This window comes from Heloderma suspectum, chromosome 2 (assembly GCF_057233095.1).
Source record: "Heloderma suspectum isolate Gila_16-S chromosome 2, 16-S_ref, whole genome shotgun sequence".
In the NCBI taxonomy this organism is placed as follows: domain Eukaryota; kingdom Metazoa; phylum Chordata; class Lepidosauria; order Squamata; family Helodermatidae; genus Heloderma; species Heloderma suspectum.
The window spans coordinates 219,903,263-219,927,840 of record NC_139459.1 but is presented as its reverse complement, the minus strand read 5'-3'; the positions used below and the strand labels follow the sequence as shown (position 1 = coordinate 219,927,840).

Sequence of the window (24,578 nt, the reverse complement as noted above, 5' to 3'; positions counted from 1 at the left end):
GGGGGATTTGCCCCCTTCTTTGGAGGCAACAATTAGTGTGGTATTTGGCTCTGAACCAAATTCCCAGGGTAATTGGATGCCTGTTTTGGCCAGGGGAAGACAGCCCCCATCCATGAGCATTGTCCAAATATGCCAACTGGCTCTCTCCCCAGCCAGCCACACTTAGAAGTTTATCAGGGGCACACAACCAGGAGAGCTGTTGCCGAGTCCTACTTCAAACAGACAGTCCAGTGTCTTCCCTCCTCTGGTCTAGCCAGCCCCTCCCTCCCTCTCTCCCTCCCCCCCCCCGTCTACACCCACTGCTCCAAGTTCACTCTTCCCCCTGCTTCACTCAGCACTTCCCCCGTTGCCTTGTCCAGAATTTTAGCAAATAGCAGCTCCTGTTCTGTGGTCTGCAAAAATAAATTTTAAAAAATCCTAAAGGCACCAAAAACTGCAGCAACAAGTTGTTCAAAGAGATGCAGGCAAGAGATCTTATTATGACAATGCAGAGGTGACTCCTTGCAGGTCATGTATCTTGCCCAGATCCTTTTGGACACTGCGAAAGGAAGACCCTTGAAGCAAGCAAAGGCTGCCCATGATGCTGTTCAAAGAGCTGAGCTTGCATAGTTGCAGTTTGCACAATTTGTTATGATTGTAGAATTTGGGTTTCTTGATCCTAATACATTTTTTTAAATGTCTATTACATTTATATCCCACCTTTCCTCCAAGGAGCTCAAAGTGGTGTCCCCTGCCACCCCCCCCCCCACACACACACACTTTTATCCTCATGACAGCCCTATAAGGTAAGTTAGATTGAGAGACAGTGACTGGCTGAAGGCCACCCAGTCATCTTTATAGCCAAATGGGGATTTGAACCTGGCTCTCCCACATCCAACACTCTAACCACTATACCACACTGGCTCTCAGTGGACATGGGGCTGTGCCTTTTGCGGTTCTCCTGTTTAGTGACACAGCAGGTTAATGCCTGTATAATACAAAGCGGGCATGCTCCTTTACTCTCAGGTGTACACGATGGCCTGAATTAATGTATGCTCTTCCTCCAAAGTACTGGCCTGGGGTGAGACAAGAGTTCATGGTCCCCTTTGCTAATGCTTGGAGAGAGGGGGAGGGGGGAGAGGTTCCCCTCCCACAATCCCTGAGCTTGGTTTTTGCTTCTCTTGTGCCCCCTGCAGGCCACCAAAAGAAGATCATGCTGGCTGTCAAGAAGCTGGCTGACCTGCGGAAGAGCCTGAGCCAGGCTGACACCAGTACTCTGAGGCGCAAGGTCCCCGGTGCCTTGGACATTGTCACCATTGAGGCGGTGGAGAATGGGGAGTGCCACTCCCCCCTCACCCCCAAGATGACCACTTTCCAGGACAGCGAGCTGAGCTATGAGCTCCAGACGGCCATGTCCCATAGCTGCCAGGAGACGCTGACCATCAAGAGCACCCAAGGCATGTCGCGAAGCCAGGAGAGCATCGGCGCCCGGTCCAGGGGCTCAGGGCACTCCCAGGAGAACATGCTGTCCCAAAGCACCACTTCCAGCCATTCGCAGGAGAGCCTGGGCAGCGGCGGGAGCAGCGGCGGGAGCAGTGGCGGACGCTCTTCCGCCCAGCCCTGCCTTGTGGAAAACTCCGCCACCCCCCAGGGTTGGCCCAGCCCAGATAGCTATGGGAAATTCATTCCCCAGCTCAGCAGTCCAGGCGGAGTCAACTGCTATTCCAACGGTTGTGTGGGAAGCCCTTTGAGGGAGAGAAACCTGCCCGAGGGGATGGATCAGTACCAGAGGCCAAGTGCTATGAAAGGGGATTCCCTTCCCCAGCCAGCTCCGTCTGAGGCGCCAAGCCCTCCAGCAGCTGTCTCCCCCTGCACCTCCCCCCACATGGCCAGCAGGGGCACAGCCCCATACGTCTTCATGTACCCCCATGTGTCACTGAAGCCCCAGCCGCCTCCCGGACCGGAGCAGGCCAAGGCCCCGGCTCACTTCTCCGCCCAGAGGACCATCCTGCAGTCAGCAGCCCAGAAAGCGTTCTCCTATCTCCATTCCCACTGTGGCCCGATGGAGCCGCCTCACGTGCCCCCCAAGCCTGGGCTCGAGCCGCAAAATGCTGAGGGCTTCAAGCACAAGAAGCGCTCACACAGCTTGAACCGCTACGCGCTGTCCGACGGGGAGGCGGAAGAGGAGGAGCTGCCCCCCAGTAGCTCGGTGGGCTCGTACGCCACCCTCACCCGGCGGCCAGGGCGGAGCCAGGTGCCGCGGGTGCCACCACCGCCGGACGCCAAGGTCTCGCGCAGCCAGTCCTTTGCCATCCGCGCCAGGAGGAAAGGGCCCCCACCGCCCCCTCCCAAGCGCCTCAGCTCTGTCTCCAGTGCTCAGGCTGCCGATACAGAGTATGAGCAGGGCCTCGAGTCACCGAAAGGGCCCACGCCTGCCCAGGACGGAGGGGATCATGTTCGTGGCCGGGGGGGCTCTGTGAGAAACGCACCAGCCACACTGGAAGGACCTCTAGCAGACGGGAGGCCAGGCCAGCCTCTCCTGTCCACAAAGCCCTCAGGTTCGGCTCAGAACGGGGCCAACGAAACTGGCTCACACCACTCAGTTCTGGGAGGAGGCCCCAGCAGTGCCGATGCCGCGAATGGCAGGAGCCGCGTCTCCGAAAGCGGCCTTCCCCGGAGACGGACGTTCAGCGAATCCGCAGTCGCCGCGACGGAGGCCTTGTGGCACAGCCACGAGGACGTCCACTCGGACACAGAGGAGGAGGCGCCGAGCGGGCGGGAGGATGGGCCCAAGTCCCCATGCTCCTCCCAGAACAGCTCCAGTGAGTGCATCCCCTTCGCCGAGGAAGGCAACCTGACCATCAAGCAGCGGCCAAAGCCGGCGGGGCAGCTCAAGGCAGAGGCCCCTGCGCCAGACGCGGACTCCCCCCACGCTCCTCCCGGCGGGGAGGAGCAGCTGGGGGCCCCAGCCCGAGAGAGCCCTGCTTTGGAGTTCAACCTGACCGAGTCCGACACGGTCAAGAGGAGGCCCCGGTGCAAAGAGAGGGAGCCCCTCCAGAATGTGCTGGAAGCGTTTGGGGTGGCAGTCCCCAGCCCAGCTGCGTCGGCCCCGGCTCTGCAGTACGCCCAGGCGCAGACAGTCAGCATCAGCGGGCCAGCGCTGCACGTGACGGAGGCGCCGCCACCCACTGGGGATGCTTTTGAGGACAACAGCATGGAATTCCAGATCGCAGAAATAGAGAAGAGTATCCTGTCTCTGGAAAGGGGGATCAGGACGCCGCCAGTCTCTTTGAAGCCAGCCAGCCCAGGGCTGCTGCAGATGGAGAGGCACAGGGCCTCGGCCCAGCAGAAGACACTGGCTGCGGTGACTGGTAGGTGCGGGGCAAAGCTGCAGGCTTTGTCACTTGACTGGGAGACTAGCAGCTGCCTGTGGGCAAGCAGACAAGTGGCAGAATTTGGCCTCCAAGGCCACCGCCGTGCCCTTTGTTGGAGTCAGCAAGATTTTAAATATCGCCCCCGCAAAGGCATCGCGCTACCCTCTCCTGCAGGGACAGGAAGGAGGCAATGCCATGCTATTCCAGCCGCTCCCCATGCAGCCCATTAAAGCTGGGAAAGAACTGGGCGAGCACAACCTTGAGTGCCCTTCTGGTTGGTGAAAGAGCACTGCAGGCAGATGAATGGGGTGACAGGCCTTGGTTGGCAGGCAACACCAGTGAGGGGAGGTGAAGCAGGGAGGGCTGTTAATCCCTCATTTGAAAGGCCACTCTTGTCTCACAGGGAGGGAGGGAAAGGGAACGAAAGGCTTCTCCAGCCCCAGCAGGGCAGGAGCCTCTGTAGGTAACACGGAGAGGCAAAAGGGACAGGGGCAAAAATACCAACCCATTTTAGCTTAAAATCCTTACTGCCAGGAAGTAGGGGAGGGTTTCCATCCTTTATGCATGGAGGGAACTCGGCAAAAGCTGGAAAACCAAACTATTAGCGGTTGAGGGAAAGGGGTGGGGCCAGGGGAAGAGGGGGTGGCTGTCTGGTGAGCCCTGGAGGGCCAGATCTGGCCCGCCAGGCTGAGGTTCAACACCCCTGCTGTAGAGAAAGGTAAAGATAAGAGAAGGACAACTGGCCATCACCAACCCCTCCACAGCCTGTAGAAAATGTTCTTGACCCTCGCCTGATCTATGTAATGGGACTGCAACTCTTGGCTGCAGCGTAGCCTGGCAGGGTGCAGTGTCATCCCAGCGAGCTGTGGGATTCGAAGACATACTTTGGTGTTTCTCTCTAGGGGAGCGTGGAATAGCCATCCTGTGCCGAGGGCAGGGAAGGCTGCCCTTCCTGGCTGATTGCACATGGGCGGTGGGGTGGAGCTAGGCTGTGCTTGCTTAACTATATGGGGCAAATTGCAGGCTGGCCAGCACCAAGCAGGACACTAAGCCCCGATTTCTCCTTTCAGACCTGTTGGCCAAGCACACGTCCGTCGCTTCGACCAAGCTGGTATTTTCAGGACCCAAACCCATCTACCAACAAGTCCTGCAGAGCTCTCGCAATACAGTCGCCCCGTGGGCCACGGCTGAGATGGGGTCGGAGGTGACAGGCCCCTACCCCGTGAAGCTAGGGCTAGGCAGCAAGCCCGCCTTGAGTTTTGGGGTGCCCCTTTCAATGAGGCCTTTGAGTGCATCTCCAGACACGATCCAGGCACCGCAAAGACTGGAGCAAACCAGCTCGTCTTTGGCATCCACCCTGGAGGCTGCCGAGAAGAAAATCACTGCAGTGGAAGCAGACAGGTGAGGTATAGCTTGGGTGCAAAGACAGGGGTAAGCGAGGGCCTCGCACCATGCATGTGTCAAACCCATTTGCTAGGGGCTGGGTGCAAGCAGGCTCCCACACATGTAGCTGGGTGGGGAACTGACTGTGCAGTGGTGCTTAGTGGTGCAGTGGAGCCCAGGCTCGCAGGGAAGCCGCACTGGCACTTTTTTTTATTAGCAGGGACACTGACTCACCTGTCCCCATCCCCCCCGAAATCCCAGTTCCCTCCAAGCTTCAGCTGCAATCCTCACAGTAGCTGCAGGGACATGAATTTTCCCACCATGGGCCTATTGTTCGCTGTTGTGATGCAAGGTATGTTGGGGTGGCTTGAATGGGCAATTCACCCATTTGCTTTACAAATGACCTGCTCCTAGCACATGAGCACTGCTAGAACTGCTCTATTGCTGTGGATCCACACAGCTGTCTGCCACGTGGCCTCTCTTTGAGAGCATGGCTAGGGGGACTGCCATGAGGAGTGCCTGCACTTCGGAACTTGCCACTGGTGTTGCTCGTGCCATTTACTCATCCCCCGCCTCTCCACAGCTCAAGGTGGTTTCCACCATCCCTTTGGCCCCAGCAACAGCAAAACAACCTTAAACACAGCAATAAAGAAATAATAAAACCAGCAGCAGCAACGCTGGGCCACAGTGCCCTCCCGGCAGCCATAGGCCTTCCGGAGTAGGTAGGCTCCCCCAAAAGCCATGAGCCACCCCAAACCTCTTCAGCTGGTTATTCGGCGCAATTGCGGTCGTGGTCCTGCTCCTTGCTCCAGATGTCCTCGCCTCGGTTGCTGCAGGCATATAGCGCAGGCACCACAGAGGCAGCGGTTGGCTTGCATGGGGTGAGATGGTGTCAGAGGCCTGTAAGTCCCAGGCTATGCAAGCCTTAAAACATGATAGCAATGGTACCTCGTACTGGGCCTGGAAGCGGTTGCCGCACAGTAGGTTGGACACGTTCCTGCCACCCAGCCTCTGCCAAGAGCTGCAGCAACATTCTGAATTAATTGAAGCTTCCGAGACATCTTCAAAGGAAGCACCACAGAAAGCAGGATACAACAGTCAACGCAGGAGATTACAAAAAACATGGATCAGCATTGTCGCAACTCTCTTTTCCAGAAAGGGCCATAGCCTGTGTAACAAATTAAGCCGATGAACGGTGCTTCTGGCAGCCCCCAGCACCTGTCTATCCACAAGTAAAGCAGGATCCTAGAGCAGTGCTAGGCACCTAGCCCTGGTATGCAGGGGAAATAGCGCCATCACAGGAAGGATCCCCTCCTCCCACAAGCATATTGGGATGATCTTCCAGCATTTCCTCACCTTTGTCTAGCTTCAGTTCCCTAGCCAGATACAGCCAAAGCTACCAAACAGCTGTGCACCGCTGGGTTGGGGCCATAGTCTGTTAATATGTTACAGGTGTTTCAGATGTCTGCATTGCTTCTATTGCTGGTGCATTTTTCAAAGATTTTACTTATGAGTTGCCTCTGTGGGGCCAAGAGGCAGGCTATAAAGTATCTAAATTCATCTATTTTTCTCTTTAAAAAAAGAAGTTGGCCCCTACTCATCTTCCTGTGCATTTGAAGGGAAACACCATATTTTGTGATCACATCTGCCCCTGCATGTGTGCACTGTATACTCCGCTATCCATGCTGGAGTTCAAAATATCATGTGAAGTGACCCTAAAGCAAACACTTAAGTCATTCACCCATTACGTTCAGATGTGCATTTTTCCTCTCCTTTCACCTGAATGGGTTATTCATGGGAACACTGTCTGAGCCAGGAAGTTGCAGATGTTCAACTGCAGCAACTTACATAGTCCAAGAAGCGCGGAAACAGTGCTGGCTGGGGGAAGGTGAAAGCTGTAGTCCAACACATCTGGAGGGCACCAGGTTGGGGAAGGCTGTTCTAAAATATTATCTGTAGTGACCACAGAAGTAGCTCGCCATTAGCAAATCATTCCAGTGACAAGGAAAGGAAGGGGAAAGTGATTGCGTGTAGTATGTGACCTTTGGCTCCTACAAAAAGAGGCCTTCAGATCTGGCGAGGGATGAGCTGTCAAGTTCTAGTCCAAAATCTTGCAGTCAGATTGAGTCTTTCTCCTGTCTTTGTCTCCTCAGCCACTATGAGAAAGCACATTCAGCCAAGAACATCCTCGAAGACATCAGCAACATGTTTGATGACTTAGCCGAGCAGCTGGACGCCATGTTGGACTGAGGGGCTGGCTCCCTTCCGTGACACATGCCGTGGGCTCACCCTTCTACCATGCCATTCATAACGACAGGTGGACAGCCTTGGGGATGAGTCCCACCAACTACTGCTGGCCTCCCCAATCTGCACTTTACCATCTAGCTCGCCTGACTACTCCAGTCGGAGACCAGGTTCCTGTCTGTGAATGTCCAGCTGGAAACAACCACAGCCAGCCGCTTACACTCCAGGGCCGTTCCTCCAAGAGGTCTAAAGCAAGATGGGGGCAAGAGCACACAAACTCACGTTGACTCGGTTTCCCTATCTATATACCAGAACCTTCCCAGGCCTATGAACACGGACCACCCACAACAACATTAATGCCACAGATATGGGCTGATTGAAGGCCAACTGCTTTGACTAGTTGCAGAGGAAGATTGGGGCCAGGGGCTATTCAGAGCTTCCCGGGAGCTGTGGCCTTCAGCCACATAATGCCCCAGACAGCTGTGCTTCCTGTACAGAGCAGCCCATTCCCTGTTCCCGTGTTCCGTCATTTCAAAGTTGCCAGCAATGTGTCAGCTTCCTTGGGCAGTGACAGCAGCAAAGGGACCGAGCACTCAAGGAGGACCACTGCCACTGCAGTTGCCCAAATGAAACTGGACTACTAGCCTGGCAGTTTGCAAAGCGAGACAAGGCCTTGAGGCTTTTCCAGCACATCAGTAGAGGAAGCACCATGTAATCTGGGTGGACTGAAATCCTTCACATGGCTCCTTTCCCCACTCCGCCTAAAAGCAGCTGGCATCGCCTGTGGCTCTCAAAGTTCCCAGACAAGCAAAGTGGGCTCAGCATTTCAACAACAGGCTTTTCAGGGGAACTGAAAACTACTTGACCTTCTTCCCTGAGCACCTTGGATTCATTCAGTGCATGGGGCAGGCGGACAGGCTTGGGCGAAGGAAAGAGGGTTGTCTTCCGAGTTTTCTTTCAACAGAATCAGGGAAGAAAGTGAAGATTAGTAGGTTACAGTCTACAGCGCCCTCTGGTGGCAACTGGCAAAGATGATAAAGCGATGCCTCCCATGCTGATTTGCTCTCCATTGTAACTGTATGACAAGTAACCTTTCCCAGCTATAGAGGTGCTTCCAGATGGAGGGCTCCTAGCTCTACCAATCAAAAGGCGATGTGCAACTATCCCGTCTTTGCCTCCTTAATGGGCTTTTTCTTGTAAGAGAGACAGAAGAAGCAGTGGAAAACATAGGACGGTTATAAATGGGACGCATTGTTGCCTGTTCACGCCGAAAAATCCCCTGAACGAGGCAGGGCAATTGCACAATAAACGCCTTGCCTGGAATCACCCAAATTCTCTTCCCCACCCTTTTCCCAGTAGGGAACAAAACATATCTGACACCAAATTGATCCCTTGGCATTTTAGAAAAGCTGACAGAATTTGGGCTACAGACAAGACTGCCTTCCACGCCCACCCCTTTTAGGTCATTAGGGAGGGGCTGCGGCTCAGTGGCAGAGCCCCCGCTTGGCATGCAGAATGTCCCAGGTTCAGTCCCCGGCATCTCCAGGCAGGGCTGGGAAAACTCCTGCATGAAACTCTGGGGAGCCATTGCTGCCAGCCAGTGTCGACAGCACTCGGCTACATGGACCAATGACCTGACCTGTATAAAGCAGCTTCCTAGCCCCCTGTCCAAAGTGAGCTTACAATCTCTACACCACCTCTGTGGAACTGTGCAGGAGACAAAGGCCCAGTTGTAGCCACGTGCCGTGCCGCTTCCTTCCCAGGAGCAGTTCAGCTTTGAAGAGGAAGATCTTGTGTGTCTGCAGCACCTACAGAAATATGCCCAAGATGGCTCAAACCTGGCAGCCTACAGAAACTTGACTGAGGGAGAAAAGGGAAAATAAAATTGCACACAACTACTACTTTCATGCTACAGACCAGCTTTCCCCAACCTGGTGCCCTCTAGATGTGCTGGACTGTAATTCCTTCCCATCATTCCCAGCCACCATGGCCCTTATGACCCACTAAAGGGGTGGGTTCTTTTGGTTTTTAGCTGCATCTGAAATGAGGGCAATTTATATCCCAGGCTTAAGATTTCTGCCAGGATTACCAGTACTGGAGGCAGACATGGCAACTCCGCTGTTTTCAGATGAGGACGCCTGATCCTGTCATCACTGAGAAGGCCTTGGCAGGATGCCCTGTTCTTTAGTTTGTCAGTGGAGAGTCATGACATGGCAAGTGTTGGATCTCTGGAAGGAGGTGAAGTCCAGACGGTGAAGGGAAGCAGCAGGAAGGGCTGGGATCTGCAACGGAGCCTATGAACAGGTCTTGGCCGTTGACAGAGTTTCTCTTTATTTTCTGACTCTCTTTTTATCCATAGTGTCGAGTGGATTAGTCACCCTCTGGTGGATGACTAGTGCTAAAAGAATAATTAAGGAAAATAGCTGCAGCCGGTGGCACTTTATAAAAAGGGTTCTTTAAACCTTTTTTTAAGAAAAGAAAAAGGGTTTGAATTTCACACAAGCTGACTTGAGATGAGTCCATTTTTTCACTGTTGATAAAACTGTAAAAGATTTTTAACAAAAACAAATGTATATATTTTGAAAAAGTGGGTTTGTTATATATTTACTAACCAGAATTATGTTGTATTTTAGGATCTGGGATGGAACCACATTACTGTCTGAGCCACTAGGGCTGTAAAATGCTGTTCTTTGTCATCACTAATGAGGGAAGCATCTGTTTTTTGTCTTTCAGAGAATGCTTATTTTTTAAGAGCTAGTTCTTTTATTTTAAAGATATTGTATGCTGTGTAAATTATGTATGGATGCGGTTATGTCTAACCATCCTTGGCTACATCTGCTAAATGTAGCAGGGAGTGGCCTGTGGAAATTAGTCCAGGCAAACACCAGCCAGGAAGTTTTTTTAACCATCCACTAACATCGACTGCAACTTAATGGTATTAAACAGTGGGAATCATTTTCCCTTTTGATGGCTGTGTCTGGCTTGATGAGTCTCATCTTTTCCTTCAGTTGAGTTTGCAGTATGCATGTTTGCTGTAATTAGTGTGTGTTTTTTAATTAACAGAACTGTTACAACTCAAGGAAAGATAACAGTCATTTGCACACCACTAAGTGCCAGTGCTCACTGCACATTTTGTACCCAGATATGGCTACCAAAGTACAAAATAATGTGAGCACCTCGAAGTGTGACATGACCAAGTGTGCAAACATTATATGTACCCCCTTTAAAATATTCATTTGCAGCCACAGGAAAAGGATCAGGGACCTGCTTTACAGTATTTTAAAGAGAGATGCATGCACCCTTCAAGCCCTGATGGGGATATAAAGTGAGAATCAGCTCTAATTGTAGCTGGAGGGGGAGCTGGCATAGCAGAGCAGCTGGCAGTGCAATCCTAGACATATCTACTCAAAAGTGAGCCCCATCAAGTTCAATGAGACTCCCAAGTAAGTGTGCACGCAGTTGCAGCTTGCATCAGGTGAGCCAAGAAGTTTCTGGTTCAACTCTTACTTCAGCTATGCTATCATCAGATGGCCTTAAGCAAGGCTCTGTCTCTCAGCCCCTGCCCCTATCTGCAGTATATAAGGTAGGAATACTGGCCTACTATACAGGGTTGTTCTAAGGAGAGCATTGCAGAGCACTTTAAAGGTTTAAGTGTGCTTAAATGCTACCAAAGGCTCTTAAAATTACTTTGCTTTCTCAACAGTAGAGGCTCCAAGTCTCTTCCCCCACCTCCTCAGGAGCACTCAGTTTACAGGGGTGTCACCCTGGATGGAATTCACGTTAGGAAGTGGAGCAGCCTGCATCAAAGCCTATCCAGACTTGCTCACGAAAGATAAACACATAGTCTCAAAAAAGCATATTGTATCAAAGACAATAATTTATTGCCATTCACATCTGGTGGTCTTTGTTTCTTTTTTATACAATTTACAAGTTTTGAATACAAATCTATTTTTTTACATACATCCTCAAAAATCTCTTAAATATAAAATATACACCATTTAAAAATGATTTGATGGATTCAATTCATTCCTAAAGCCATGCCCCACACGCTTCTGAAGGCCTGGCTGGCCAAGGAAGAAGGGCACAGGGGTCAAAGGAACAAGGCCTTTCAGGAGACAGCCATCAAAAAGGCTCATTCACTCACGTTTCAACTAACTGAGGACAATCAAGGAGGGAAATGTGTGTATGAAAGTGCAGCAAGGAAAGTCCTTTTCAGAATGATCAACCATCACAGGGGAAAGCCTACAGAAAAGTGCCTTCTCTAGCAAGGCAACTGCCCCACTGCGCTTTTGTCAAGTTTTACACGTTGGGATCGCCCAAGAAAATTCCTGTTGCAAACAGCTTGAGGCTGCTAGAACTCCCAACTGGTTCAGAAAGGGTTATGAGCAAAGGGAATTGTTTAAATGTGGCTACGCAAATTACAATAAATGTCCATTCCCCAATGTAAATCGGTCCAGCTTCCAAATATTGCATGTATCACATAAAGTGAGAAGATGAAAAACTTTAGCTACGTGCTGGGAAGGGCAATGTTGAAAAAGAAAAGAGGAAGTGTTTTGAACCATTTCTAGCCAATAACCTATTTAAAAATATAAAAACAGGCTACTGACCAAATTCCCAGCCAAAATCAACTAAGGCCAATGTGCATACCATAACTTTGGAGAACTTTGTCATGTGTAGTGGACTTTAAGGAACGTACTCTGGCCTAGCAATATGCTACAAGCTTCTTAAAAACCACCTCTTCCCCCATCTGGAAGGAAACTCGGCAACATCAAGCCTCAGTCTGTAATTCTTATCTGGCATAGTTAAATGCCATTTTGCTCAGTGTGGAAGGATAAAGTACCCCTCAAATAGTGTTCATTCGCAAGCATGGATAGCCAATTTGTCACAAGCAGAGAGCGTTTAGCAAGTTTAGTAACTACCATGCTATGATGGCTCAATGTTTTTAAACATAAAGTATGAGGTGATTTGGATTGGCCCCCTCCAGTTGCGCTGGACTAAAACTCCCATCACCCACAGCTAGCATTAACCAATACTAGCTGAAAATGATGGGAGTTGTAGTCCAACCCATCTGAAGGATTCCTGGTTGGAAAGGCTGGTCCAGACTATCTCAAGTTGGAATTAATAGGAATTGTGAAGACATAATCACAACAAATTACAAATAAGTGTCAGACCAGCCAGGGCAGTCTAGACAAATACCCCAGCAAGTAGAATAGGAGTAGGCAGAAGGCAGATCTCCAGATGTTTTGGATTTCAACTCCCAGAAGCCCCTGCCAAAATGGCCAATGGTCAGGAATGCGGGAGTTGAAGTCGAAAACATTTGGAGATCTACTTTCTGGCCACTCCTAGAGTAGATCATCCTGGAGCCCTGAACAATCAATTTCAGTCCACAGTATCTCAAAAATACTCCAAAACAACCACTGCCTGAACAGCACATGCCCTGATGTCGAAGTGTGATTGGGGCAGGGGGGTGTGGGGGTGGAAAGAGTGAAAGGGCCGTGCTGAGAAAGTAGCTGCTCCTGGTATGGCCCCTAAAGAGAACAATGTGGAGAACAGAGGTTGGCCAGCAGAGGTAGTTTGAATTCCTTCTTGCCAAAGGAACATCCAGAATTCACTCACCATGGCCAAAATTGGCAGATAAGAAAGAGGATGGATTGAGGATGGAGATTCCCACCAGTATTGGGTGAATTCCCCCCAGTTCCAGCCTGGCTCTCTCTATTTAGGGAACAGACCTTGAGACGGTGTGTTTTGTGTTCCCAATTTTATCAGCCAGGCTTAAGCAAGGACATGCTCTAGAAGAGCAGGCAGGAACAAGATGCTGCCGGGGGACTGCCTACCGGTCCATGTCGTTCCAGGTCCAGCCCATGGACATGAGGCAGGGAGAGAGATGGCCAGGCCCCACCTGCCATTCCCCATCCAAAGGCAGCCAAGAAGAGGCTTGTTTGTAAAGGCAAATTCTCAGTGAAGGAAACGTGAAACCGCTGTTGGGCACAGATCTGGCCCAGGCTACTTACAGGGCAGTTCGTCTTCCATGTGTATACGAGCACATGGACCCTCATGATCTCCCAGTCCCTGGTCACTCACAAAGTTTTATCAAATTCTCTCCCACCCCCATCTCTCTCTCTCTCTCTCTCTCTCATATATATATATATATATATATATATATATATATGAATGAGAGAGAGAGAGAAAGAGAGAGAGAGAAAGAGAGAGAACCAAGAGACAAACTGAGCATTAAGGGAGAATCTCCTTATGGAACATGGTCCAGCTGAGATAATCACAACAGTGCAACTTTCCTAACCCTAAAGAATGCTTACACTACAGGGATGAAGAGCCTGGCCTATTGACTCTGCCTTATGCACTTCACATCCCAGAGGAATTCAGCTGGAGATCCTGCCTGCAGAGTCACTTTTGTGCTCTCGTCAGCAAATCTCCTCCGAGCCCTTCTTCCAGGCAGGCTGCAGTCCAGTCGGTCTTCCACAAGAGGGCAGTCTCATCATTGTAAATTCGGAGAAGCAGCCTTCTTTGTTACGGGGAATGCTGCCCTGGGGCCTTCTGCGGGCCAGCTGGCAGGAACTGCCACTTTTATTCCCTCCGGGGGGGAAATGTGCCATGCGCCCCAGAACCGCCAGCAGCTGGACGCATCGCCACACATGAACAGGGGGGGGGGGGCAGACAGGGAGGTCAACGAGGCAAGAGGGGCAAAGAATTAAAACGACCAATTCTGAACGGCTGAAAAACCACGCCAAAATGAAAATTCCTGGCAAAACAGCATACTCCTGGATGCACATCTGTCTGCTGGATTGTGAGGAACTCCCAAGGGAAGAGGTACCAAAATAAATAAAAGCAGCAGCCGTCTGTGTGCCATCCATGCCATCACCTGGGCATCAAACCTGCACCAGGGCTCCTGCTGAGCTCTGCCCTCCTAGACTCACATGTGCGGCTGTTTTTGTCTCCCAGCAAAGTGACACAGCTGTGTGGGAAAGGAACATGCAGTCCTCAGGCCCTCCAGGGCACCTCCTGCTGATGGGGGATTAAAATGGAGAATTCATGCCCAGCTTGGTTTCAAACTGCAGCTTCTGCCTCTTCTGGTAACGTACTCGAACCCTGTAAGGGGGGTGGGGGGTGGGGAGAAGAAGCAGGTCAGGGGAATGGCAAGAATAGACAATACTGTGGCTCCCACAAGCCCACCTTCCCAGAACGTCCCACAAAGAATCTCCAGGTAAGTACGCACAGTGGTTTCATCCAGCCCTTTTCAAGCTACAGTCCAGAGAGCGCTGGGGTTCTTTGGAAGTTTACCAAAGGATTCTTATCCAAAGGCTTCTCTGAAAGGCAGGGTGCCAACAACAGCCTCACATCTCCTATGGGTGTGTTCTGGGATGCATTCGCAGTTCATGTGGAGCAGCAGTGAGGCTTCATATGCCTGGCCAACACTCCAAGCAAACTGAGCATTTGATCTGGAAGATGCCACAGGACCCTCTGCAATGCACACTCCATGGCAAGCCCATGCATGCAGGAAAGTTCCCTGAAGGAAGTCTGAAAGGCCAATTAGCCTATTTTATAAGACTGTGCACATTCAAACACACACACACACACACACACACACACACACACACACAGAGAGAGAGAGAGAGAGAGAGAGAGAGAGAGAGAGAGAGAGAGAGAGAGAGAGATTTCCAGCCATTGCAGTTGTAGCACAGGAAGGTTTACAGGCTGTATCTGCTGAGGTATGCCTTGGCTGGAGAGCCATTGCCTGGAATTCTTGACTTCCTCCACAGTTCTCAGTTCCTGCCACCTGCCAATGCTTCTTCCTTTTCATAGCCATTTACACCCTGATCCTTGCCAAAATATTTCTAATGTTGTAAAAGCTCCAGTGTTAGGTTTTGAATAAATTACACCAAATAAGTAAGTGCCACTAAATAATGCAAATTGTCTTTTTTTTCTTTTCTTTTGCAAGTGGAGGATTTGGGTTTCCTTGGCACAGCATTTTGGACGTTTTTCTTGGCACAGTGTACACTAAACTGATTCAGCTATTGCTCACAGGATGATACTGGACACCTGGCTCCCTGTGGCAGACAGCAGGGACCCTAAGCAATTTTCACAAATGTCAGATTCCCTGAAACTCATTCTTTATTCACTGAAAAGAAATTTCACTCCTGATCTAAGCATTAGCTTTGAACCACAGATACAGTAACAGTGCAATCCTAGGCATATTTGCTTAGAAGTAGGTTTCTTCCACCTAAGTTCAATTAGGTTTATTCCCAAGTGTAAATAGGATTGCAGTCTAAGCATTTGACAAAGAGAGCGTGCACGTGTGTGTGTGTGTGTGTGTGTGCATAAGCCAGAGTTTCACAAAATGACAATTTTGGGGGGGGGGATTTTTATCAGATAGTTGGGCTGCAGGATGCACCAGTTGGGCTGATTTTGATGCACCAGTCATGATGGCTGTGAAACAGCTCTCTCCTCCCCATCAAATCAATATTCTGCTAACTGAAATACTCCCATCCTTCCAATATCTTCCCAAGGAGTACAATGGGACAGCCCATGGCTATTCACTGCTATCTGCACAGGCAATCGCTGGTTTGCAAATGCTGATGACAAACAAAAGGAGATGGCCACTGTGAGTATAGGGATGTGGCTGCTGGCATTTGGTGGTGGCAAAGCAGTCGTGCCTATGCGTACTTCCTTGTCGCCAAGACAACAATGTGACGGAACAGGTCCGAAGGGTGTGTCAGGTTGCCATTTATCCTCCTTGGAATCTGAAACTACATGCCAGGATTTTTGCTACCTAGCAGAGGTATGGTTGACCCAGCTTTGCAGCATGAGGCCTTGTAAGACTTGCTCAGCTCTAACTGCCCCTGGAGGTGTAGGGGGTTGATCTAGTTACCAAGACAGGGCTCTGGGAGTTTAAACGTGGGCAGGGGGGTAAACAAACTTTGGCAGCCACCCTTACGGCAGCTCTTGAAAATAGCAGTGCTGGACTAGCTTGACCCTGAGTTTGACCTAGCAGATCCTGCCATGCTCATAGCGGCAGTCTGTGCCTTGCAACCCACATGCTGCGACTAAGAGGTGCTTCAGCATGGATCATCCATGCCATGGGCAACATGCCTGCCTTCTTTTTTTCTTTACTGTGGGTGGGGTGTGACCTTAGCACCAGCATAGCCGGTAGCCATTAGGAGATGCTGACATGGGGCTCCCTTGCATGTATTCCTTCTTTGCAGGAGGACTGTTTCTCACATCAGCTTTAACATGCCAATGTGAGAGCAGAGAGATGTGTCCTAAAGACATCCAACAGCTGGCAGAGCATAGTGCTTAAGACACAGGTAGGCAACCTGGCATCCCCCAGATGTTCCTGGACTACAACTCCCATAAGCCATGACCAATGGCCATGTGGGCTGGGATTTATAGGAGTTGTAGTCAAAACCATCAGGAAGGTGCCAGGTTGCCTACCCCTGGCTTAAGGGAGTTAATTGTCAGAAGGGACGTCCCGGTCCCTATTTCACCTCAACCATGCAGGGTTCTGGTAAGGATGACCAAGATCATGTACATAAAGTGCTGGTAGAACTCTGGAAACTTACTAGAGAGAGTGCCAGTGGCAAGGCTCCCTTACCTGATTTCATGGAGCTTGACCGTCTCATTGATGATCATGACAAGGATAAGGGACAGCAAGCCCAGCAGCCAGGAGGCCATGGGAATGTCGTCCATTCTGTAGGTCACAGGAGACTCAAGGTTTATCCAGAGCTTGAGGTCTAGGAAGGTTTGGATGACCTGACCCAGTAACCTGCCATAAAAAGACAGCAACGCTTGAACTACATCACCCCCTGGAAGGGACATTTTTGGGCTCCCAGCCCAGCACTCTCTTCCCCATCCTCTTCCATCAGCAACAAAGCGGGTCTCATAAAGCAGCGGGCAGGCCTAGCACATAGCACAGCATTGGGACATGTACCGGCAAGTGGGCAGGGTCCACAAACTGGTCACTTTTCTAATGGTAAAGTTTAGAGGATTGGAGTATTCACAGGCTCGTGGTAAAAGGCCAAGTCACAGAGAGGAACACGATAAGATCTGAGACTAGGGAAATGAGACATTTGAAGGCAGATGCAGAAACACAGGGCACTGCAGAAGCGCACACAGAAAAGACTGACACTGCAAGAAAAGAATGGAAGAAAGAAGAATGGAGGATAGGATCAAGGGAGCACTCAGATGGAAAAATCTGGAATCAAGGAAGTGGACCAGCAAGTTGCAGAAGGCCAACTGGATCTAGATGCCACTCCTTAGAAGATTCAGGAAGTGATACTCACACAACTGCTACGGTCAGGGTCCACCAGAAGTTAGTGAAGGGGCTTTTCCTCCACAGTGGCTTGGTACGATGGACATGGGTGACAGATATAAACACTGCAAAGAAGAAAAAGCAACATGCTGTTTACCTGCAGCCTTATCACAGACAGAAAGGGAGCTTTACACAAATACTTAGAAGGGGTGGGCAGCTTTTGAACCTCATTGCCCAAGAGGACAAATCACAATGTAACCCTGCCCTGCCTTCAGCAAAAAAGGCCAGAGACAATTCCTAAACCCAGGAGACAAATCACCGCTGCACAATTGATCCTGGCAGCCCTTTACTACATCCAAAGGCCACATCCACTCCATCTTTTCTCTCTCTCTCTCTCTCTCTCTCTCTCTCTCTTTCTCTCTCTCACACACACACACACACACACACACACTCATTTTTATGTTGTTAAACTGATCAGTTGGTTTAGTCGTCACCACCCCTAAACTGGTCAGTGATTAGTTTTTACAGCTGTACTGATGAACAGTTTAGAGCCAGGCATTTTGCTTTATTGCTGCCCTAAGTGGTGAAATTGAAGAAGTGATTTACAGGAGTGCCTTTAACATCAGTGCTTTGGGAAGAGACTCATGCGCTTCAATGGGCTAGCACAGGAGGGGATCCGAGCAGGCTCTGCCTGTAAAATCTAACCACTTGGCAGCTAAGCTAGAGTTAGCTAAAACTGGGGCAGAACTTCCTCCTGTTCTACCCCAGTTATTAATGGTTTGGCAAAGTGTGGGATTTTCTAATGGATGAGAAGGGCATGCACCACATTAAAGTTAGTATGGGCTGAGCTAAACCAGAGAGTTTTCTGCTTATTTGGTGTCCACTCACTAAGTATGCCAGAGATCTTGACAGATCAGCAGCACAGGTCCCAAAATATAAAATTATATAGGTGTGTTAAGGCCTTGTAATGTCAGCCCGTTTTAGGTTTGCAGTTTACTCTCACTTTCAGAAGTATTCACCAGGCCACACTGCCTTTATCATTGGTCTATCACTTGCTTTATTTACATGTATGATACGGATTTTATTGTCTGTGCTATCGATTTTGTTCCTTGCTTCTTCTTTTTTTGGTATAGATTCTAATCATTTTTAATTTTGTTAGTGTTAATTTTGTTTCTGCTATGCTATGGGGGCGGGATTGTGAAAAACAGTTCTTTTCAAATATGAAGCTATAAAACATTAAACTTAAATTAAGGTTTTGATGGGACATCTACGGCTGTGCCAATAGGGACATATCTCCCCCTCCTCACCCCTTGGCAAATACCACTGACTGATTGATTGATTGCATTTATGTATCCCGTCTTTTTTCCTCCAAGGAACCCAAGGCGGCACCCATAATCCTCCTGCTCTCCATTTTATCCTCACAACAACAACCCTGTGAGGTAGGTTGGGCTGAGAGTCTGTGACTGGCCCAAAGTCACCCAGTGAGCTTCCATGGCTGAGTGGGGACTAGAACCCAGATCTCTTGACTCCCAATCCAACACTCTGACCACTAATGTGGTGTAGTGGTTCACCATACCATGACCTGGTGAATAGCAGAATACAGTTCTGAGGGGGAAATGAAACGTCTGAAGTTGTGGGATCTCCTTTTCTGGAAGAGAAGACTGGATTAGTAACTGTTTGGGATGTCTTAGGTCTGAGCCATAGAAAGGGACTGGTTGTGCGTTGATGAAACTCCTTGATGAAAATGACCAGTCATGAAATGTGAAAGAGTTTGGACAGGTAAACTCACCACACAGTTCTTTCCCCATGTTGTTCCCCCTGCCCCCATGAGTGTTTGTCTGAAAGAAGTGACTGCACAAAAAAAGCGTAGGGCCTGATCACGACCAATTCTGTGTTTCATATACGTACACATGAAAGTCCTTGTCTTCACCACAGCAAGCAGTAAGAAACAAATCGCTTACCAGTATGTAAGACAATCATTCCAGCTGTAAACTTCTGGGCCAGTAGAAGAATGTTGGAAAACGACCCAAACCAATCAGGGGGAGTTTCTGCACCACTGAAATAATAAGCACAGGGCATCACACAGGGTGGGTTAAGGCTAAGGCATGAACAAACCCTGCCTGAAAAAATGGAGAAGAAGGGGAAATAGTTAGCTATTTGTAAGATCCCATGGGCTCTGCAAGTCAGACAAGAAAAGCTCTTTCATGGGATTAACTCCTTTATGATCAAGAAGTATAATTTGAAAGTTTGTAACCTCTGCTACCACCAATGAAATAGAACACTGCTAGGGGGGAAAGCACAGATCCTTAACCATACTAAGGAACAGATGTGAGTGTGTTACTTGTCATCAGTGATATCATAGGCACTGTCTAATACATGTCCATGATAGTTAGATGCACGCGCGCACACACACACATTGATTGCAACTATGGAGGAAGATGTGGGAGAGAATGACATCAGTTAAGGGACAAAGCCTACACACTGAGTCAGGGTTTGATAGTGCTGCAATTTGAGGGAAGTGTCCGTCCCCTGATACCAAGTCTGGCGGCACCTACGTCGCCCTGGAAATTTCAGATTTAGACTTTCCATGATTGCCCAATGCCACAGTGATAGGGGGCTGGTAAGCATGGTCAGTGCCCAGCAACTGATGGATCTCCAAATGGTTTCCTGACAACCCCGGGGTTATTTATTACTCACTTGACTGGTGGTCCAGCCGATGCTCTGGTCAGACTCTAGAACAGGGGTGAGCAATTCTGGTGGGTCCAAGGGCCAATCTGGCTGCCTGGAGCCCACTAGGGGACACACCCCTCCCTGCTGCTGCGCTGACACCGACCCGGCTGCCACCAAAATTTGGCAGCGTGGCGGTGGCCAAGAACACTGTGATTTTCTTTTAGAAACAAGGCATGTGGGGAGCAGGCGTCTTGTTTTCGAGCAAAATTGTGCTCCTGGGAGGCTTCTAGGAGTGTGATTATGCTTGAAGACAAGGTATGTCCTTCCCGCATGCCTTGTTTTAAGGGAAAGCAGTTCCTTATTTGCCACCACAATGGTGCTGGTGCGGCAGCCATTGCCATGGAGGAAGGGCAGAGTAGCACAAGCCTGTAGTACATGACTCCTCACCATTCTAGCCCAATCGCTGGGGAAAATACTGAATACTAAGAAGTCTGCAAAATTCAAATTGTGCTACCCCAGAATAAGAGAAGCCAAGTTCAAGCTATGCAAACTATTCCCATTTGCATTGCTTCTTTATTCAAATCCCCACACTTGGGAACCTCAGTAGAGAACTGAACCCTACCTGTGCAGCATGATGGAGCAGCCTGTGACATTCACACTGAAGGCAGATGAGTTGAAGTTTGCACAGTAATCTTGCAACATGTAGCCAAAGCAAGCCAAGCAGGAACAGATGGTGAGGCTGAATTTCAGCAGGAAGCAGAACAGGAAGTAGTGCTGAGTCTGCAAACATTGCCAGGAACACCACAGTTACTCACTGCATCAGAGGCCATGATTTGGTTAGTCCCATGGCTCCTGCCCAGACCCTCAAATTCGCCAGCTGCAGCCTCACGGAAGAGGGCTGTTTACCAGCACCAGCAGCACCATGTTAACAAAAAGGTACCCCTCCTGGGCTTCTCCTTAAGCCCAGGCTAGATGATCACAGGGGCGCATGGCTGCTGCTGACCCAGATCTCCCCAGGAATTTCTACAGTTTTGTCAGATTATGAATTTGGAATCCTTGTGCACAGAAACAGGGAACTGTTGGCTAATAGTCAAGATCAACAAATGAGGAGTACGTGTGTGGATTGAGGGAGGGAGGGAGGGAGGGAGGGAGAAAGAGAGAGAGAGAGAGAAAGAGAGAGAGAGAGGAAGGAAGGAAGGAAGGAAGGAAGGAAGGAAGGAAGGTTAAGTCCATAGATTAATAAGTATGAGATAAAATATGGGAAAGTATATGTACATTATTAGGAAAGAAGAAGGGAGGCAAGCATACTGTTTCAATTGGCTATGGAGATTACAGAACTTTAATATGATTGGATTTCTTTCTAAAAATAGGATTGGACAGTGTGGTTCTGAAAGGTCAATCAATAAATCAATGGATAGGTAGATATTGTAAAGATATTGTAGTTCAGGGGAAAACATAAGGAAGTTAACTACAATAAATTAGACGGCAGTGTTTTTCTATTTTGCTTTTATTACCTACTTGGCTTGGTTGACTTTGTGCGGAATGGCACGAAGTTGCTGCTGTTATTAAAACCTTGTGGTTTAATTTTTGTGAACCTCCCAGAGAACTTCAGCTATTGGGTGGTGTAGAAATGAAAATAAATAAGGAAGTAAGTAAGATGAATTGTTGCTTATCCAGTGTGGTTTGGACAAATTCAGTTCCCCCATTCTCAAGGTAAACAAGGTGAAAGGCATTACAGTAATCCTGTGTGGTGGTTACCAAAGCATAAATGATCATGGCCAAGTCTGTCTTCTCTAGGAAAGGGCACAATGGCGTACCAGCCAAAGCTGGCAGAAGCGGTCCTAGGCACTGACACCACCTGAGCATCCTGAAGCAGCACCAGATCAAGGCGCACTCCAAGCTGCAAACCTGCATCTTCAGGGGCACTGCAACCACATCCACCACATCAACTAACCCAGCAACCATTCCATCTTATCTGGAGTACATTTCAGCTTGTTTCCCCACATCTAATCCCTCACTGCCACCACACATTGGAGCAGGGTTTCCACAGCTTTTCTAGGATCAGATGAAAATGAGAGATAAAGCTGGGTGTCATCAGCATATTGGTAAAACTTCAGCCCAAATATCAGGAAAACGCCACCCAGTGATTTCATGCAGGTGTTGAAAAGCATGATGAATAAGATGCAACCCTGCAGAATTCCGTCAGCCAGGCTTGCCCAACTTGGCGCCCTCCAGATTTGTTGGACTGGGGGTGCTGGGAGTTGTAGTCCAACACATCTGGAGGACACCGAGTTGGGGATGGCTGTCATAAGCCAATGGTTCATGGGGCAGTCACCCAGCATCACCCTCTGGGACGTCTTTCCGAGGAGGGACGGGATGATGCCCCCCAGCCTCATCCCTGTGAGGCAGGCCAGAAGGATATCAGGACATATGAGATCATATGCCACTGAGAGCGCCAGGAGAATCAACAGGGTCACACCCCCATTGTCCATCTCCCGGTATAAGTTGTTTACTTGGGCAGTAAAGGCAGTTTATGTTTCAAAACTAGGCCAGGAACCAGACTGGATCTAGATAATCCACTTCATCCAGGAAAACATGGAGCTGAGTCACTAGAACATCCTTGAGCACCTTGCGTAAGAATGGAATATTTGAGACTGGGTGGTAGTTGCTGAAATCAGGGGATGCAAAGCTTTTCTTTTGCCAATAAAGGCTCCGCTATCACTTCCTTTAGTAGAGCTGCAATGTGAGCCTCTTTAAATGAGGTTCTCATGACTTCTGCCACCCAGACCAGACAGTTTCACCAGCCAGGACTGCGTGTACAACAAGTCGCACCTCTAAGACTTCCGTCCACATCCTCAGGTGTCCATAGAAGCCTGGTAAGAGGGAGCAAAGGGCACCTCCACACAACATCCTCTTAACGGGAGTCCAAGCTGAAGCGACAAGAGGTTTTACCCACGCAGTGCTTTGCAATCAGGTCACTGTGGGTTCTGAGGGCTCCTATACTTCCCCCTGGGGGCCAAGCTGTAAAAGGCCACTCGCCACCAGGAACAGCAGTACCGGACAACACTGAGCAGATGCAACAGTGGTAGAAAAGTAAAGGTTTTTTTGCCATCCTCACCACGATAGAGTACGCTCTTAACTAGGCCCATGCCCTTGTTCAATCAAAGTGACCATGAGTGAAAACTTTGTTGCTCTAACCATTGTCCAACTCGCTTCGTCACTCCTAGTCCTGCAAAGCACAGTGGAGCCATATAGGCTTGGTTAGGTGGGACAGGGCGCCTGGAGTGACCCGTCAACCACCCAGTCATCTTTCGAGTTCCAGAGATCAATCAGGACATTGAGAGAACCACCACAAATGCCAGCAGTACATTTGCCCAGTCACCGGAAAACCATCCCAACGGGGGCCCCCCGACTTGGTTCAGCAGCAGCCACGCATCTCCCCCTCCCGTGCCCTTGGCCACAGCATCTACATGGAACTTATGCTTCCCAGCAGACACATTAAACCAGCCTTCCCCAAGCCAATGCCCTGCAGATGTTTTGGACTACAACTCCCATTTTCCCTGACCAGTGAATGTGCTGGTGGGGGCTGACTGGAGTTGCAGCCCAAAACATCTGGAGGGCGTTGTGTTGGGAAAGGCTGTATTAAACCAATGGACAACCTGTGTACTGTATAGGTAATAGGCTCACTGCTGCCAACACTCAGGGCCACTTGCCTCAAAGACGCAACCTTCTTTAGTCCCACCCTGCCCCCCGCCCTGGGCCCGGCACCATCCATCCCCCTCCACTTCACACAGCAGTGATACTCAAGCTCAAGTGGTCTGTGCTGTGTGGAAGGAACCTGCTAACTTACTCTGAGTTCCTCCCACGCAGCCATGAGACACAGGTTCAGCTTGGAAATGCTGAGATGGCATGGCTCAGGGCCAAGCTAGACAAGTGTAAATACTTGTATGCGTTTATCATGTCTGATTTTTGTTATATAAACAGCAATGGAGGGCTCAGCATACATCAAAGGGGTTGTTGTTGTTGTTGTTCAGTCGTTCAGTCGTGTCCGACTCTTCGTGACCCCATGGACCATAGCACGCCAGGCCTTCCTGTCCTGCGCTCTCTCCCGGAGCGTGCTCAAGTTCATATTCATTGCATCCGTGATGCTATCTAGCCATCTCACCCTTTTGCAATACCATGGTCCTAATGAATAGCGCCCCTTCAAGCTCCTGGGGCAAATAACAGCTGGGGGGGGGGTCAATAAGTTGTGTGGGGAAAGGTAAGAAACCCCTCCTGCACAGTCCCGGTCCTGACTGCACACACACACACGTTTGCTATTTAAATACGGAAGTCAGACGTGTTCAGTGCATACATGTACTTAACATATCATCTAGCTTGGACCCCAGTTTGTGTAGGAAGGAAACAAGAATTCATTTACTCCTACCTGCCAGCAAGAAACTAAGCCAACTCTCTTGCCATGAGCAGAAGGAGGCAGTATCTGATCCACAAGCTGGAAGCGATATAACCCAGCATGCCAAACATTTAGTTAGCAAAGAAAAAGGCAAACCAGACCTTCCCCACTAGTCTCTGTTGCTATCGCTGGTGTCATCCGTTAGCATATGGCAGCTTTAACACCTCCTTACACCCCAGGCTACATCACATCCAATTAGGACCTTTTCTTA

The 24,578-nt window shown here is 49.7% G+C and overlaps 2 protein-coding genes across 10 annotated transcripts in view; one reads left to right on the top strand and one right to left on the bottom strand.

Moving 5' to 3' along the window:
- CASKIN2 (CASK interacting protein 2) overlaps positions 1–11,967 on the top strand; it is a 105,727-nt gene extending 93,760 nt beyond the window's left edge. Inside the window, exons 18-20 of one of the 2 annotated variants that reach the window (XM_084838070.1) lie at positions 1,176–3,350; positions 4,424–4,754; positions 9,614–11,967. In XM_084838070.1, coding sequence (XP_084694196.1) covers positions 1,176–3,350; positions 4,424–4,754; positions 9,614–9,659 — 2,552 coding nt within the window. In that variant the 3' untranslated portion in view covers positions 9,660–11,967. Of the gene's footprint in view, positions 1–1,175; positions 3,351–4,423; positions 4,755–6,889 lie in introns of both variants that reach the window. The other variant, XM_084838069.1, reaches the window with a different exon arrangement.
- The window catches only part of TMEM94 (transmembrane protein 94), a 117,122-nt gene that overhangs the window by 11,240 nt on the left and 81,304 nt on the right, over positions 1–24,578 (bottom strand). For 3 of the 8 annotated variants that reach the window (XM_084838071.1, XM_084838073.1, XM_084838075.1), the window contains 5 exons: positions 20,537–20,694; positions 19,206–19,300; positions 17,276–17,369; positions 16,588–16,758; positions 10,840–14,084 (listed from right to left, as the gene is read on the bottom strand). In XM_084838071.1, the coding sequence (XP_084694197.1) occupies positions 14,012–14,084; positions 16,588–16,758; positions 17,276–17,369; positions 19,206–19,300; positions 20,537–20,694 (591 nt within the window). In that variant the 3' untranslated portion in view covers positions 10,840–14,011. Of the gene's footprint in view, positions 1–308; positions 9,379–10,839; positions 14,085–16,587; positions 16,759–17,275; positions 17,370–19,194; positions 19,301–20,536; positions 20,695–24,578 lie in introns of those variants that run through there. The other 5 variants (XR_014788293.1, XR_014788292.1, XM_084838074.1 and 2 more) reach the window with 5 other exon arrangements.